General features: G+C 45.8%; 1 protein-coding gene across 1 annotated transcript in view; it reads right to left on the reverse strand.

The window, feature by feature from the left end:
- Positions 1 to 4,106: 4,106 nt before the first annotated feature.
- RAB31 (RAB31, member RAS oncogene family) overlaps positions 4,107 to 18,522 on the reverse strand; it is a 129,809-nt gene continuing 115,393 nt past the window's right edge. Inside the window, exon 7 of the mRNA XM_019418481.2 lies at positions 4,107 to 7,532. Coding sequence (XP_019274026.1) covers positions 7,435 to 7,532 — 98 coding nt within the window. The 3' untranslated portion in view covers positions 4,107 to 7,434. The remainder of the gene's footprint in view (positions 7,533 to 18,522) is intronic.

Raw genomic sequence — 18,522 nt, forward strand, 5'->3', positions numbered from 1 at the left:
ACAGTTTCACTTAGCGTTGACACCGAATCCGTGAGGTGGGCACTATCCCCGTTTTTCAGGTGAGGCTGAAAACTGAGGCTCAGAGAAACCAAGTAACTTGTTCAGGATCTTATGATGAGTAAGGGGTGGGCTGATTCTGAGCCCCGGTTCCTACCCCTGTGGTCACCATGCTTTCCCCAGTCAAGCTTCCCTGTCTGCCTTCAACAGAATGTCTTCTTCTCATTCCTGCCATTCTTGGTTTTCTCGTCCTTTCCCTTATGTCGGTTTCCTCCTTCATAAGCTTGGAAATTGTAGACATCTGAATGGGCTCATTCAGCACCAGCTCATAGTAGCCCTCAACAAATACTTGTTGGATGAATGGATGGATGGATGGATGGAAGACTTTACCAACACAGCTGTGATGAGGTACTTATCCAGGAACTCCTGAATTTTCTGTCCCACCTCCCCAACACCCACCTTCCATCTTGCTAGAGGCTGGACCAGAATGACCATGTGTCCCAATGTGCCTGAGACTATCCAACTTAATCCTGTTGTACCAGCTTGATATTAACAGCATCCCCTTCACTCTCAATAAAGTCTGCAATAAACCAGAGGATTTTGGAACTCAAAAGGGAAAGGCTTGACAAAGCTAGTGTAAAGTTATGGCCTGCTTCCCCCCACTCCTACACCCCCTGGGCTATGGGAAGGGAGCAGCGGAGAAGCTGAGATAGCTTACATGCAGACACAATCTGGGTGAGGTGGGCCCAGCACCAGCTTCCCACTGGCCTCCCAGAAAGAAGACCGAGAACTGTGCCCCCCACCCAGGCAGTCATCGGGGGCCCCAGCAATAGAGGAGGAATGCTGGCAAAGCCCACCCGACACAGTCCAGGCTGCTGCCCTACCAATCTCTGAGGACCCCAGGGGAGCTCATGCTCTCATCCAAAATCTTCCCAGGACCTTTAAGTGGGGTGCAGAAGCAGACTGGAGGGCGCCAGGTGCACAAGACAAGGGGGACAGAGAAAGACCTCTGTGTTGGCCAGACAGTGAGACCCAGAAACACTACAGCAGCCCTCCAGGAGCTTAGATGCATCCTTACCACCACGTCACCCACCCTTGGGAGCACGTGAGGGTTAAATCATGACAGTGTGCTTAAGCCCACAGTGATGGAAGCCAGAGTTTACTGGGTAAAACTAGCTGGATGATCATATCCAGCGTTCCACATTAGACAGAACAGGGGCTCAAGGTAGAAATGAAGTTATTACGGAAAAAGCAAGAGTACATTTTCATGCCCCTGACTCTTGTAGCCAGTAATGCTGATTTTTAACACTGTAATTTTTAAGGGTTACAGTATTCTATTTTGTGGTTATAATTTATTCGATTTCCTATCATAGGACATTTGCATCATTCCAAGTTTTCATTAGTAATAAACGATACTGGGACAAACACTAGTGAATAAGTCTGCACTAACCAGCTAGTACATCGTGAGGTCCCTTGAGCAGTGGATGGAGAGGTCCACCCGGTGAGGAAATGGGGCCTCCTGCCTCCCTCCTATTAGGGAATCGGTGAGGGCTTCAGATGCTGCAGCCCCAGCCAACATCTCAAATTCACCTGTTAAAGACCCTGCACCTAGAACCACCCAGCTAAGCCGTTCCCAAATCCTGCCCACGGAAACTGTAAGATAACAAGTGTTTATAGTTGGGGCACCTGGGCGGCTCAGTTGGTTAAGTGTCCGACTCTTGATTTTGGCTCAGGTCATGATCTCACAGTTCGTGAGATCGAGCCCCACGTTGGGCTGCCCACTGACAGCGTGGAGCCTGCCTGGGATTCTCTCTCTCTTGCTCTCTCTCTCTGCCTCTCCCCAGTTTGCACTCTCTCTCAAAATAAATAAATAAACTTAAAAAAATAGGTGTTTATTGTTTTAAGACGCTAAGTTTTGGATGAATATGTTATGCATTAATAGGTAACGTATGTGTGTGTTATATATATAATACATACATATACACATATATATGCATATATATATATATATATACACACAAACACAAGTACATATACTGAAATTAATTCCTACAAATAGAAGAACAGGATTAGTGGGCCATAGGATGTAGTCTTTTCAAATGTCTCAGATACACATTGTCAAACCACTTTGTAGAAGACTTATCGATTTATGCTCTGACCAGCATGAGAGTGCCCGTCTCCAGTACACCTGCCCATGCTTGGTATTATCTGTCTAGTGGTGTCTCAGTAAACACTGGAATAGAGGAGAGAAGGTAGCTTCACATACGTACAAGAAGCCAGCAGAACCTCATGTTGCTGCGCGGTCTTAAAACTTCAGGGAAGACGCTCCTGGAGACAGATGCTCATTAAGTTAGGATGACTCCCTCCTCTTCTAACCAGCAAGCCTTGCTCTTGGGATGATGCTTGTCTGAGCAGGAAATGTTTAAAGACTACTTACAGTAGCCCCAGGCTGTACTCGGCTAAGGATAGCCCTAGACTTTTTGCCCTCGTTCTCCAGAACCCATAAATAACCAGAGTTGTTCTGTAGAAACGTAAAAGGTGCCTCAGTGCACAACTCCTCAGACCGTGGGCTCTATTAAGTAAACCCCCAAGATGGGACACAGCAAAAGTGAGGGAGCAAAGAGAGAAGGGAATCTCCGTGTAGAATGTTACCGACACAGAAGGCCAAAATTTGGTGGCTAAATCCAGCAATCCATCGGATTGTTCTAAAATGTTTCCCCAAATTGCCATGAATAGGCAACGACTTCCTAGTCGATGCAAAAGAAAAACTCTTCCTCCTGACAAAATTGGAACACCGGGTCTCTTGGTGATGGCGGTTTTTGTTTTGTTTCTTGTTTGATTATATTTTGAAGGCAGCTTTCCAAGCATGCGCCTTGGGGAAACTTGAATGCTGAGAAAGTGGGGCACCACTTTCCTCCCTCTTCACACTCTGTTCCAGGTCCATCCATGAATCGAACAAAGCTTTGCCTAGAAGGCACCGGATGTACAGGTGTGCAAAAAAAAAGTCCGTGTGTCTGGTGGGCAGGCAGGGGTAGCTGAGACAGTGGAAGGGGGGCATACGTAAGCCTCAGAAAACGTCCTGAGAACATTAAGTTGGCAATGACACTTAGGAATTCTTTCCAGCCTATTTACAAAGTCAACCTAATCCTTCTTTGCTTCTTGTCTCCATAGCCTTTCTCTTTGAAAAAAATTAACACGGCAAAATGCACTAATAAAGCACATACCTTGAAATTACCAGACGCTATCATTTTGTCATATTGGCTTCACAGTTTTCTATCATGAAACAGATAAAAATTACTGCTAGTTTATTGCCCTTCGTTCCCTTCCCTGATTGTTTGCTTGCCTGCCTCCCCAGAGGTAAGCATGATAGAGAAATCGGTGTTTTTCCTTCTAATGCCTCCTTTACACACACACACACACATTCACAAACAACATACATTATTGTTTTTGTGTCAATTTAGATGCTTTTGTACTTTTTCAGCTTGCTTTATTGACTCATTCAGGCCACAGCTCTGTTGCTCAGGCTGTGCACTGCATAGCTCCTGAAGGTCTTTCACACAGGCCACGGTGAGAGTGGTTCCCTTGGGAGTGTGCAGTACGTAGCCCCACACTCCACATCCTGGGTTTTTTTAAATTTTTTTTAATGTTTCTATTTTATTTTTGAGAGACAGACATGTTTGTGAGTGGGGGAAGGGCAGACAGAGAGGGAGACACAGAATCCGAAGCAGGCTGTCAGCATAGAACCCGACATGGGGCTCGAACTCACGACCCGTGAGATCACGACCTGAGCCGAAGTCAGATGCTTAACCGACTGAGCCACCCAGGTGCCCTTCCACAATCCTGCTTTGAGATACATTTTGATGTGTGAGAGATCTTGCATTCATTTTCATTACCCTGTAGTTTTCATCATGTGACTGTGCCACATTTTATTACTGATTTCCTTAGGGGAAGACACTTTGCTGTTGCAAACAGCGCCAGCCAACATCCTTCTACATGTCCTCGTGTGTACAGGCATGCAAATGTCTCTGGGGAATCACCTTTCTCTATTCCGAGGTGACTGTGGTTTAAAGAAAACTACCCTGCTGGGCATTAGAAGACAAAGACAGAGCTGGTAAAACTTACAATATTTATTAGTATGAATCAGTGTTTGTTAAACTCAAAATAACAGATACAGTTGGGCGATGTTGAGGGCAATGGCTTACTATAGAATACAAGGTGGAGAGACCCTAATCGTCTGCCGCAGTGTCTTCTATATGTGAGAACTGGGTCCAGCCCAGACAGAAGCCCTTTATAAAAACACGAGAAAAAGGAACGGTTTACACGGCAGAGCACTGACACTGGATCACTGGGTCTGCTTTCAACAATGGCGGTTGAAAGAGCGCCCTAGACACCAAATGGGTCTGAATACAGCTCAGAGCCCTTTCGTTTACAAGCTGGCTTGTAATTCAGCCCGCTGTGAGCACTGCAGAGCAAGGTGGCGTCCCGCCAGAGGGGCTCAGCTTCAGCCACCGTATGCCACACTCCTTGATCTGAAAGGAAGGATTTCTGTCATCCAAACCTCCCTCAGAAAATGAATTCAGGGCTCATTGGGGGCACAGCCCTTTCGTTGGCTAGAAGTTAGTTTTAGGCCTTCAACCCTCTCTCGTCTGCAAGGTAACGTCCTATTCGGCACCCTGATGTACCATTTCAACTGTAAAATGGCAAGTCAGTTATGTACCTACATAAAACGTTTGCATGACTCCAGCGCCATCGTGGGGGATCCCACGGGGAAATAACCCCCGTGAGAACCCGTGCCTACACGGTACAACACATAGGCACGAGCCAGGCCCAGCCGGTGAAATGGATTACGTGTCGGTGGTAACAAATACGAAATCATATTTACACATATACACGCCCGTGAAAGGAAAGAAAACGGAAGGAGAAAAGCAAAGTTTGGAAAATTATGTGAAGGGTTTCCATCACGTGAAACTTCTTGACGTTTTGGGCCTTTACGTAACATCACGTGGTTATAATTCAACTATCAGAACAGCCAGAACGTGATCGCGAGGCCAAAGAAAGAAAGTCAGAAAGCTTCGTTGTGGACAAAGCGCGAGCGTCTGTCTTCAGGGAAGACTCCGTGTTTGCATGAATGCTTGTGCCCGAGTGCCGTGTACTCTCTTCACCAACTGCTCAGAGTACTGATTATGTATCTATTGCCATCTGACTGGCCTGAATAGTTAAGGCGGTACAGAAAGGTAAAGGAGTGGTTCACACCCTCGATGGGCTTCTGGAAGAAAACCCTGGGCTCATACGTGGGTTGCTCGCTCGCTGCATGTGATTAACATCAGCTACTTTCATGCAAGCTGCAACCACCGAAGGCCCAGGCCAAGGCTGTGAACCCCACTGGGAGGTGTTAGCACCTTAGCTGGGCCACCGGAACAGCTGTCTAGAGACAGACCCAGGTTCTCAGGGACCGCTGGATGAGGAAAGGCTCCATGACAAGCCCGCGTGCCACCTGGAAAGGGGTCGTTCAATCTGCAGCCCCAGTTGTTTAACTTTCAAAAGGGGCGCAACAGTCACTCGGCTTGCAAGCAGAGTTGACGATGTGGAGAAAACTCTAAAAAGCCCAGCAGGGGCCCTGCTGAGACATCCCAGTGCCACTTGCTAGCAGTTTTTGAGGTGCCTGTCTGGGAGAGCTAAGAGGCCCTCTTGAACCAAAAGTAAGTTTCTCCAGCCTGCACATCCTAAGATGGTCACGCTACTCTTTGCCATCGGGGTGTGACAGTTGACAGTATCTGACTGACAGCATATTCTTGAGTTAAAAACAAAACAGAACACCTCAATCTGCGATTTCCGCCTGTTTTCTTGATTGCAGTCCTCATAAATTAGTGGCAGCTTGGCCGCGGTCTCTCAGAGACTCTCGCTTTTTGTTGGCGGTGATCTCAGCACCTCTAACCTGTCTAGAGCAGGGTGGGCACAGCCATGACAGGACTCGGAAGCAGCAGCTCGCACTGGGTTACTGGGAGTTTGAGGTCTTCTGTCAGCTCACAATCTCTCTCCTGGCTTTTACATTATAGGTTTTCTACTAAAGTTTGCTGGGTCTTGAATGTTCCTAGCAAAAAAGGGAACCAGCCAGCCCTGTTACCAGGCTGCCTGATTACCCCCACGCAAGGCATGGATCCAAACATCCTTTAAGAATTTCCTTCCAATATAAGCCCTAATAGGAAGCCAAGGGCTTCTTGATCCCAGATATTGATGGACGTCAGAATGGTAATAAGATTTGGATTTCCAATGGAAATAGCTTTTCTTCCTTTCCATGCCTTCTCTCCCTTTCCTTCCATCGGATTCAGGCATCTTTAGCTAATTGAGCAGACAGGGCATCTAGAAGGGAAGGTTTTATGAAAGCCTACTGTCAGCTAATTAGCATTCCAGGGTTGGACCTCCGGGTAGCCCTAGCGCCCACCTGCCCAAGCCTGGCATCTTCTAGAACGCTTTCTCCAATTTTGTAATGTTGGGGGTCTAGAATCTTAAGGTGCTGGTGCTCCCTCTGGCTGGCTTTCCTGTAACCTATTAGTTGATATTATTAGGAGTGTGCCCTAAGATCTAGACTCGAACATCCCCTGGTTAATTTGCCCCCTAGATGATGCCATGACATACTGTCTTAGTAAAATCATAGTCTGTGCATTAACCTTCCCTAAGAGGGTAGGCGTTTATTACTGTGGAGACGATCATACCAGACAGTCTCTGGAAAAATATTTATATCCTACATCTGTCACCGCTTACGCGGTAACTACTTAAATGATTCTTTCAAACTAGGCCTCCCACTCCCAAAATTGCATGCGATATCTTAGTCAGATTTGGTGTGTTTATATATGACTGAAGGAAAACGGGCACCAAGTAAAAGAGATGTAGACAACAGTTTCTAATGCATCTTTCTTCACTTTCATCATGGCTCAAGTCTGTAGCTTGAGTGATGGGCCAATTACACTCCATTGAAAGGTAAATTAAATTAAATTAAATTAAATTAAATGAACCTTTCAGTGAAGGCTGGTCAGGTAACAGAGGCAGTGGCACTGAAGAACTTAATGAAATGGGGCTGGGGAGCACAGGAAATCAGAATGGATCACCACTTTGGACTCTCACACATATTAAGCCGATGTGGCTGCTGTACAAATTTAAGAATATTTGAAGGTTTTTAACAACAACAACAAAAAATCAGTTGTACTCGTGACCTAACACCTGTTCCCTCCCATTTGCATTTCATGCACCAAAGGCCATTTTGTGGCAGTGTGGCGGATTTTTCTAGAAGCCTTTCCCAGGGACAGTTCCTGCCCCACCACTGCAGGTCTTCTAGGATGCCAAGCCAGCATCCCACTTCTCCCTATGTGGGGTGCCAAGCTGCCGAGAATGGGAGGTCGGCTCTGGCTTCTTCAAGTACTGTGGACCATGGCCCACGGGTCAGCAGCACCGCCGGCTGGCTTGCGTGGCTGGCTTCACAAGTTTGATGGCTCCATTGTTTCCATTTTCATGGGGGTCCAAGGGTGGGATCTGGCGACCTGGAACAAAGAGGAGGCCAGGGTTGAGTTTCTTCACTCTAGTCGGCACCACATACGCATTGTGACCCTGCTTCAACACCTCCCCTTAATGTTTGGGTTGTACAGGGAGTAGAGGGGTCCAGGCTCTTTTCCCTCCCTCCCTCCTTGTTCTGCTGCATGAAGTTGGACTCCTGTTTAGGAAGTTGAGGAAAAGTAAAAGCAGCCTCCTGGGAATGTGGATTTCCCTGGATCTGGAACCCCGTGCTCCAGAGGAAGGGGCAAAGCTCCCAGCCACCTTCTCCACACCAGCAAGGGCCCACTGCTTCCTCTCCAGCCCTCCCACGGGTCTGTCCTAGCAGAATGAGCTCCTATATGGCAGCAAGGCTTCCACAGTAACTGTGAGGGCTCATCTTTTCTGCTTCTTCAAGTAGAACCCGACTGGGAATTGTAATCTTCCTAATAATATCATCTGTTAACACCTAGCTCCCCATCCTGCATCCTGCCGTGTGCAAATAATCTTATTCTTACTTAATGTAATTTTAAGAAGTGTCCTAGAGTCTCTGCAAAGAAACACAATGTAAAGATTAAAAAGGCGATGGTGGAGGTTGGGGAGGTGGTAGCTAAAGGGTATGTGGTTTCTTTTTGGGATGATAAAGATATTCTCTTTTTTTAATGTTTAATTATTTTTGAGAGAGAGAGTGCGCAAGCTCACACGTGAGTGGAGGAGGGGCGGGGGGGGGGGGGGCAGGGACAGAGGATCTGAAGTAGGGCTCCACCCTGACAATGGACAGCCCAACGCAGGGCTCGAAATCAAGAACCAAACCGTGAGATCCTGACCTGAGCATAAGTCAGCCGCTTAACGGACTGAGCCACTCAGGCCTCCCGAGATGATAAAGATGTTCCAAAACTGACTGTGTTCTTAGATGAACATCTCTGTGAATATGCTAAAAACTACTGAATTGTACACTTCGAACTGATGAAATGTATAGTATGTGAGTTTTAGGTCAATAAAGCGGCCTTTACAAAAGGTGACGGGATCTGGAAATAATATTTGTTTAGAACCTCGCGGTTTGCAAAGATGTTCGCAGACACTGTCTTCACTTAATCCCGGGAGGTCGGCGTGATGGCTGTTAGTCTCATTGTTTTACCAAGCCTCAGACATCTCAGGTTACATGCTGAAAGGCACATCCACAGTAAGTGGCACGTGTGGCTCTTTAATTATAACCTACATCTTGATTTTCTGATGGGTCCCGAAGCCTGTGTCCTTCTAACTGCCCCGCGTTAGCCCTCTGTGCTACATTCCTATGCCCCATAAAAAGTAAAGGTTGTTCAGATGAGCTCATCAGTATATCAGTTCACTAAATAATCAGGGATTAGAAATGGAAGGGAAATCAGTTCCAAAGACAAAGTCCTTCAGTGCCAGTGGATGTTACCTGCGGACTATAAAGAGTCAAATTGCCTGGAAGAGGCAGAGTCGATGACAAAGATATTGATGTATTGCGCAGATCGGGTGATATGGCCACTCATCAAAGCCCAAGCAGAGAGGTTAAGGTCATTGGCAGTTGGCCCAAATCCGAAATCAATGGTAGAACTCTTCATCTCACTATGAAGCGGATGAGAAGATTCCAATAACTTCTGAAGCTACTACTCCAGTCAGTTCCCGGACAGCCGACCAAACTATGCAGAGCTATTGCACACCGGTCTCCAAACAGCTCAGTCCTGATCCAGAAGCAACTGAGAATGTCAGTATGTACTCTTCTCCTTTGGACATGCTGTGGTGTTTTTTTGTTTTTTTGTTTTTTTAATTAGTCATAATTAAAAGGAAGTAAACAAAATGCTCCTTCTAGTTTGTCAATCTTAAGCGATAGACGGGAAAGTTCCCAACGACTACCCATAGCCTGATTTGTTTAGGTCAGATCTTGCCAATCAAGCGTTACTTCCTCCCCAAGAGGAAGCGCTGTGTTTGGGAGGAATGATGGTGCCCAGTTATATCATTATTTAAATGTGTAAGATTTCAGGTGCCTCCTGGATGTGTTCGGTGCTGCAACAGGGGCTTTTGCTTTTGCATCTGGAACACTTGGGGCCAAGATTATAACTCTGATTGGTGGAAGCCGTTGCCCTAGTTAACTAAGACAAGTACCGTTCACTGATTACTATTTTTGACAATATCAGAATCAACATCCTATGCCAACATCAACTTCATGTTATTCTTCGGTTGTTAACTCTAAAGTCAGCAAAGTAGAATTACCCTACTAGCCCTCTCATCTTTGACTTTTTCCACATGCCTCATGCTGTAAGTTTTCGTAAGGTTTTTCCTATGAAATGCACCCCAAATACAAAAGAAGCTTATGCATACAATACACATTGAAGTCACAAAGGTAGAGTGAAAATCTAGAGACAAAGGGCATATGGAAGGCACAATGGGAATGAATGTCCGGGCAACCCATCCCCATCTGCCTTGCTCTGTCCTTCCTTCTCCCTCTTTCCTGCCTCCCACTTCTCTCCTCCACGGGCAGTAACCAAGACAACGTTTAGACCACAAGGTTCAGGAGACCCACATCACGCCTCAAGCAGACTCCTTTGTTTTAAACTGTTAGCAGTGTTTTCGAATCAGTTGTTCAGCCTGGCTTCGTAGAGGCACCGGGTCCCATTTATCTTCAGAATATGCAAAATCTCACTTATTGGAACAAAGTATTTCTCAAAGACAGAGTCAGACTTCGTTTTTCTCCTCTGATAAAAAGAGTGCTGAGATCTGAGAGGTGGTGTCGCAGTTACGTGAACTTGGACAAGCTAGTTAGTGTTTTCAAGACTTCCTTTCCTCGCCTATAAAAAGAATGTGAGACAGTAACTTGACAGCTGCTGTCCATATCCCTCCATGGCCACTACCAATGTGGGAGGAACTAACGGCAATAAACGGGGCCTGGGTGCCCCTCGGGTGGAGTCTGCATGGGGAGCAGAGCTCAGGTACTAGGAGCGGGACCCGTCCTGCTCTTCTACAAAACACAACCTGGGACGGGGCCACCCATCCCCGCTTCAAACAGTGAGAAGAAAGGAAATGCTTCCATTTTAGGGCAGAGGTTGAGGAAAGCTGAGTCATAACGACGAGGCAAGCACCTTAAAAAGAGAAGGAAGCCAACAGTGCTGTGAAAACACAAGAGCTCCGATCTTGTGATCTGAGTTATTTGGAACTTACTGAAAGGTGAAATGCACTTAGACAAAGGAATGGCTCTGGAAAACGGCCAAGGCATTTTGTACCAAGGTGATCACACAACTGAATCGGTATTAATTACATGGGCATAGAATAGGACAAATATATTAGAGACACAAACATCTGAAAAGGCTCTGAGCATCATCCTCTGTGGGTTTCCACTCTTACAAAATGTCCTTTGAGTACACGATCTCCGTAATGGGTCATCCTTGAGCAGAAATCCCAGGCCAGGGTGTTTATTTTAACAAGGTTCAGATTGTGTAAGATTCTGCTTGGGAAAAGTTCAAGGGCCGTTTCTTTGTTTTGTTTTGTTTTTTGTGTTTTTTGTGTTTTTTGTTTTTTTTTGAAATTCAGTTTTCCTGAAAGTTGGCAGCCCAGAGGAAAAACAGGTTTTATAAACGGTTCCTCAGGAATGCGATACGTGAAAAAACAAATTGCAAGCCTATAAATGTGATCATGGCTCTGGACTGGGGACCATAAATGCTTTCACACACAACAAAAATAAAACAGCGTGCTTGGCTACAGCTGTCCTTCCTCCTTGGGTGCAGGACGGGCCATTCCCTGCGTAAGCCTGGAGGCCTCCCCGGTTAATTCTGCTGTTCACATTCTTCTCCCCTTTCATCGCAGTTCAGGATTTACTTGGCTCGGCCATTTTCTGTTGAGTGTTAGAGATGCTGCCATAATTGCTCTCTAACTTCCATTTCCTGATCCTGATTTTCGGAATCATCCTGATTAGTAAACTGACCAATAGGACTTGAAAGTAGTTAGCCTTGATAATGGCCTTCAAGCCTCTCCATTTAGAGAGGGGCGTCTCTATGGAACACTGCCCTTACAATGGGGACAGGGGGGACACTCATGCCACTTGAGTCGTTCAAAACTGCCCTTTAACTGCTGTAAAGAAGATAATCTTGGAATTACTAGATGACCTTGAATGTTAGAGTCTAGACCCAAGAAATGAGCTAACATTCTATATAGGATCAGAATGACTTAGGAGACACAGAGTGAGTTTCGCCAGAACGGCTTGCAGGAAGTCCAGGTCAAAGATAAGGACAGCCTTGACCTTGGTGACATTAAGAGAAGTAGAGGAGCACCTGGCTGGCTTAGTTGGAGGTGTGTGGGACTCTCGATCCCAGGGTTGTGAGTTCAAGCCCTACATTGCGGGTAGAGATTAAAGATTAATAAATAAATATTAGAAAGAGAAGTAGGAAACAAGGATGGATGGGACTGCAGGAAGATACTTGGGAGGATGTGACAATTGACTGGAAGTAGGGTGACGAGAGGGATAGAGAAAAGCAAAGATAGGGGCCCCTGGGTGGTTCAGTAGGTTAAGCTGTGATGACAGCTCAGAGCCTGGAGCCTGCTTTGGATTCTGTGTCTCTCTCTCTCTGTCTCTCTCCCTCTGTCCCTCCTCCGCTCTGTCTCTCTCAAAAAATAAATAAACATTAAAACAAAAAAAAAAAAAAAGAGAAAAGCAAAGATAAATGTCTAGGTTGCTGAAGGAATGGTGACATTCACAGAGAGGGAAGAGGGGGAGGTCGCCACTGGCTGTTAGACCAAGATGCCAGATAGCTTCAAAACGGGGAGGCCTAAGTTACTCGAAAATCATTAGACTTCCTTACCATTCAAGGGCATCTTTTCCTTTTATTTTTCTTTTGAAATTAATAGACTCCATTGATTGAATAGTTTTAGGTTTACAGAAAAAGTTGAGCATATCGTACAGAAAGCTCCTAAGACTCCTCCCCTTCATTCTCAACTTTCCCCCTTTTAACGACTTGCACAACTGGGGAACATTTATTATGAGTGACGAACCACCATTGATTATTACGAACTAAAGTCCACAGGATACATTAGGGCTCATTTTATCAACATCCTCTGGGTTTTGATAAATGCATAATGGTAGGCATTCACCGTGACACACAGAATAGTTTCACTGCCCTAAAAATCCTCTGTGCTCCACTATTCATCCCTCCCGCCTTCCCTCCGTGAGCCTGTGGTGACCACTGATCTTTCTACTGTCCCTATAGGTTTGCCCTTTCCAGAATGTCACGTAGTTGGAATCCTATAGTATGTAGCCTTTTCTGATTGGCTTCTTATCACTTAGTAAGACGCATTTATTCATGCACATCTTTCTACGGCCTGATAGCTCATTTCTTATTATTGAAGGATTATTCCATTGAATAGGATACTTCCCCTCAATTTTTTATTTTAACACTTAAAACATGACACAAAAACACAAGCCACAAGGGGTGCCTGGGTGGCCCAGTCAGTTAAACATCCAACTCTTGACTTTGGCTCAGGTTGTGATCCCACAGTTTGTGAGTTTGAGCCCCACATCAGGTTCTGTGCTGACGGGGCAGAGTGTGCTTGGGATTCTCTGTCTCTCTCTCTCTCTCTCTCTACCCTTCCCCTGTGTGCATGCTCTCTCAATCTCAAAATAAATAAGTAAATAAACTTAAAAAAAAAAAAAACCACAAGCCACAAGGGAAAAATCTAACAAATCAGACTTCATCAAAATTAAAAACTTCTGCTCTTCCAAAGACATTGTCAAGAAAATGAAAAGGTAAGCCACAATCTGAGAGACGATATTTGAAAAAACAAATATCTGATAACATGTATCCAAAATATACAAATAATCTTTAAAACTCAACAATAAGAGGGGTGCCTGGGTGGCTCAGTCGGTTGAGTGTCCAACTTCAGCTCAGGTCATGATCTTACGGCTTGTGAGTTCGAGCCCCGCGTCGGGCTCTGTGCTGACAGCTCGGAGCCTGGAGCCTGCTCTGGATTCTGTGTCTCCTTCTCTCTCTGCCCCTCCCCCACTTGTGCTCTGTCTCTCTCTGTCTCTCAAAAATAAGTAAATGTAAAAAAAAAATCTAAAAAAAATTAAAAACAACCCTCAACAATAAGAAAGCAAACAACTCAATACAAAACAGGCAAAATTTAAACCAACACTTCTCCAAAGAAGACACAAGGATTGCAAATAAGCACATAAGAAAGCACTCAACGTTGTTAGTCATTAAGAAGATGGACATTGAAAACACAAGGAGAGGGGTGCCTGGGTGGCTCAGTTGGTTGAGCGTGTGACTTAGGCTCAGGTCATGATCTCGCAGTTTGTGAGTTCAAGCCCCACATCGGGCTCTGTGCTGACAGCTCAGAGCCTGGAGCCGGCTCCGGATTCCGTGTCTCCCTCTTTCTCTCTGCCCCTCCCCGTGTGCGTGCGTGCATGCTCTCTCTCGCTCTCAAAAATAAATAAGTCAACTTAAAACAAACAAACAACGACAAAAAGAAATTGCATGATTCCCTCATGGAGAGGCAATCTCTTGCGCAAGAGGCTTAAAATACATAGCAACCGATCACTCTGTGTAAAATTTATTTGCATCCTGATCCAGACAAACTGTAAAATGCAAACAAAGAAACCATTTAGGGCAAACATGAGCCATATTTGGCAATATTAATATGATAACGGTATTATGATTACTAATGTAATAATGAAATTGTTATGTAAAAAAAGTTACATTCTGAAAATATTTACAGGTGAAATTTGGAATTTCCTTCAAAATAATTCAGGTGGAGGAGAGTGAGGGGGAATGTGGGGGTAGAGATGAAATCAGCTTGGTTATGAGTGCATGTTGGTTCACTATGGCGTTTGGTTTGCTGATGTATATTTAACAAATTTTCCAAAATAAAGCCTGATTTAAAAACAATTTTTTTTAACATTTTTATTTATTTTTGAGAGATCGACAGAGCACGAGTGGGGGAGAGGCAGAGAGAGAGGGAGACACAGAATCCGATGCAGGCTCCAGGCTCTGAGCTGTCAGCACAGAGCCCAAGTTCAGGGCTCAAATCCACCAACCATGAGATCATGAGATCACAACTTGAGCCGAAGTCAGACTTACTTAACCAACTGAGCCACCCAGGTGCCCCAAAAGCAAAAGAGAGAGAGAGAGAGAGAGAGAGAGAGAGAGAGGGGAAGAGCACATGAGCAAGGGAGGGGCAGGAAGAGGGGGGGAAGAGAGAGAGAGAGAGAGAGAGAGAGAGAGAGAGAGAGAACGCAAAGCAGGCTCCACACTGTCAGCACAGAGCTGGAGCCCACAAACTGGGAGATCATGACCTAAGTGGAAACCAAGAGCCAGCCACTTAACCAACTGAGCCACCCAGGCGCCCCAAGTCTGATTTTATTTTTGTTTTTGTTCCTGTTCCCTGGAATCTCACCACCATGAAACAACCACTATTCACATTTTAAGCCTACGTATGTATCCCTCCACCTGTTGCCCAGAATACATTGTTTACTTACTATATACACTACATGGTTCAGACTTTATAAAATCAAGATATTATACAAACCAGTCTGTAACTTCTGTTTCACATTCAGCAATTTATCTTTTCATGTCAGGAATACAGATATACATCATCATCTTAAATCACTAATTTATACTGGTGAATCGTGGTTGGTTTGTTGTTTTTTTTTAAACGATTTCCCACCTTTGGGACGGTTAAGTCATTTCTTGCTTTTCACCATTATGAAGAATGTTATCCTAAACTGCTATAGGCAATGAGCAGTGAGGCGGACTAGAAGTTGCAGGCATGGTTCCGGAGGCCCTGTCAGCCTTCTAACACCGGCTGCTTGCTTCGTAGCTCTGTGACCTACAGCAGGTTACAGACCTCTCCAAGCCTTAATGTCCGCGTGTGTAAAACAGGGATGGCAACAGCGCCTGTTCCACAGGACAAATGGTGTACTGATGAGTTAACATACATGTAAGCAATTTCAACAATGGGACAGAATGCGAACTTGCTAGGTGTTAGACATTACTGCTACATTTTGCACCCCTGATCAGTGTCTGCTTCAGAATCATCAGGATAAAAGATAACGCATGTTCAGGGCTTTTGATACCCCCGTGTGTCCATATTCTGAAAACTACATTATTTCACAGACATCCCCTATTATTGCAGTCCCTAAATTAACTTTTTGGATGTAAGAAAGTAGACAGGAGATACAGGTCTTTGTCCTTTCCTGCGACTTAATGGCCAAAGTTACCTTCATTGGACAGCTTGCTACACTACTATGAAATTTGCAAATGCTTTGTTTTGTTTTTAAATTTCTTTCTCCTGCTCCAAACAAAAAGTAACTACTGGAGAATTTCAAAAATCCAGAGCACTTAAAATAGCTAACACTCTGTGCAAAGAATGATCACAGAACAAAACCTGATCACTGCCCACAAGTCTTAACTTCCTGCCTGTCGAATGAACACTCTATTCTGATTTCTCCAAACCAATATGCTTGTACCTCTAATTATATTCACTTGTAAAAATATTTCTCACCTCGTTCTCAATCTGCTAACCAACCAACAAAAAACCTAGTTTGATGTCCACAATGTCTCCAGATGTGATTTTCAGAAGAAAGCCTTGTGTTCTCTTGTCCATTCAAATTAACCAGAACAAAAGCACAGCTGTCTGGCCGAGGTCCCACCCCCAAACAGACTTTTTTCTGGTGAGCCTGCAGCCCCACCTCTTTTTGCCCTCAGGGAGAGTTAAAAACAACACCACCAACAACAAAATGGTATTGGAGTTGAAATGATTAAAATCTACAAACCAAAACTTGTGTTTCTCACACTCCAGAATCCAGTCGGCCAAGCTCGCAACAGATGCAGCCCCAAGAGAACCTGCTCATTGGCTGGCCGTCCTCATTCCAGGATCGGGGACCCAGGGAGCACGGAGCACACGGCTCTCTCCCTCGGCCCCCCAGCCTGGCCTGTTCCTGGTGTTACTGGCTCCACTTCTGAAAGATTTTTGAAATTCACGTCCACGCCCCTCCGGGTCCCAGCCTCCTCTCACCGGCGTGACTGCAGCGGCACCCTAATCGGGGAGCCATTTCCAACCTTCCTCCCCCTGTCCACTCCCCAAGGGTGATCGTTCAGCGTGTACTGGGTATGCCACACCCCCCTTAAAATCCTCTCGAGCCTTCCAGAGTATCACCTCCTTCTTCCCAATGCAACGCCCGAGCAAGGACCTGGCTCTGTCTCCACGCTCCCCACCCGGGGGTGCCGGAGCTCGCCACCTGCCGTCCTGCGGCCTCCTTTCTGCTAAATGCAGCCCACCGCTTCTGGCCTCAGGAACTCAGCTCACGGTGCTCACTCGACTTGAGGCTCCTCCTGAGCTCTTTGCCCAAGTGGACTCTCCCCATTTTCCAGGTCCAGCTTCAAATCATTTCCCTGGGAAGATCTCCCCCACCGAACTCAAGTCCCCACCTGCCACTATTCCTGCAATCCTTGTTCTTTTGCTTCAAAGCATTTATTACAACGTGTCGTCATATACCCATTTGGCTCTCTGCCGACAGGCTGTCTCCCTACTTGACGGCCAGTTTGTTTTGTTGACTGTGGTGTCCCTGGCGTCTGGCAAGGCACCTGACCCACAGAAGAATCCAAGATCTATTTGTCGAATAAATGAATGAAGACATAGCTCGGCCTCTCCAACCGGCCGGTGTCATCCAACCTTAAGTTCCCGTAGAAGACTGACTGTGTTTCACTTGATCTGGTGACCACGCTGAATTACCACCTCCGGGAACATCATGAGGCGGGGAGGAAGATCCAAATTCAAAAAACCGAATTTGGCACCATCCTGTCTACGCGTCTTAGCTTCACGGGGAACACGACACAGCAAGACCTGCTCGCGGAGAACTTGCACGAGGGGCACACCATGTTCTTTTAACGCGCTCACTGAATTTAACCACTTAAAAGTGTTCAAGTGTCAGAACGACGGGGGAAACCGGAGGTAACCTCGGGAGCCACCCACGAGAGTTGGGGCAGGTGAAGACTTTGTGAAGGAAAAAGACATGAACTGGACCTTCGAGGAATTAAGGTTTGCAGGAAGGAGAAGAGAAGCATCGCATTGATGGCCCGAGACAGCTAGTGGATGGAAGAGGGGATCAAAGCAAGGCCCGGAGCTCCGGACCCTGCCTTTCAGGATTACAGAGTCAGGCAGAGAGTAGTTGGCCAGAAGAGTTGGGTTTTCATTTGTAACACCGTAATGAGTAAACGGCAACAAGAATATTCTTTGTGCTTTCACACACCAACCGGAACACTCAAAGGTGCCACAATTTTCTCGGCCAAGAAGAATTATGTCTTAACTCAAAGAGGAAAACTGATGTTCAAATTAAAGGCATGAGACCTCAAGAAAGGAACAGAAACAGCTCTGGGGAGAAATGCATGGAAGGGAACGAGCCATATGCAGTGGGGCAAAGGAGATCCAAAAATGTCATCGAGGAGAGGGTCCCTGGAGGAATGCCAGTCAGAGCACAGTGTGGGGACAGACCGTGTGCCCATCCCGCCCCTCCCCCCCCAAAATAAAACAGGGCAGCACCTTTACAGGGTCCTTTATAGGGTAGCTTTAGCCTTTGAAAACAGATAATGCTTCGTGAAACAATTTCCTGTTAGTAAATACATTAACTCCTGCTCAGAAAACTCAGTGGTCTCCTTTCTGCTTTATGAACACCCTGGGAATACAGAAGAGGAACGTTGGTCTCTTCACCCAAGTCGATACGAATTAATTTTGCTTAAACACACCTTCTTAAAGGGCTTTTACTCTCACCACTTTTACTGTATCCTTTCTCCCAGGCACGTTTGTCTCTGGAACACTGCTTTGAGGAGCATACAAGTCAGCAATACCCCATTCTATTTTGAGCACAGGAGGATCACATGTAACACAAGTAGGAGCAGGAGAGAAAACATAAATGCAAAGTCGGCCGCAGTGTATTTAGTTGTACTTGGTACTGCATTTCAAGTCAACCTGTAATTAGGCTACAACACCCGG

The sequence above is a fragment of the Panthera pardus genome, unplaced genomic scaffold, assembly GCF_024362965.1.
Source record: "Panthera pardus isolate Hobbes unplaced genomic scaffold, ASM2436296v1 HiC_scaffold_15, whole genome shotgun sequence".
NCBI lineage: Eukaryota > Metazoa > Chordata > Mammalia > Carnivora > Felidae > Panthera > Panthera pardus.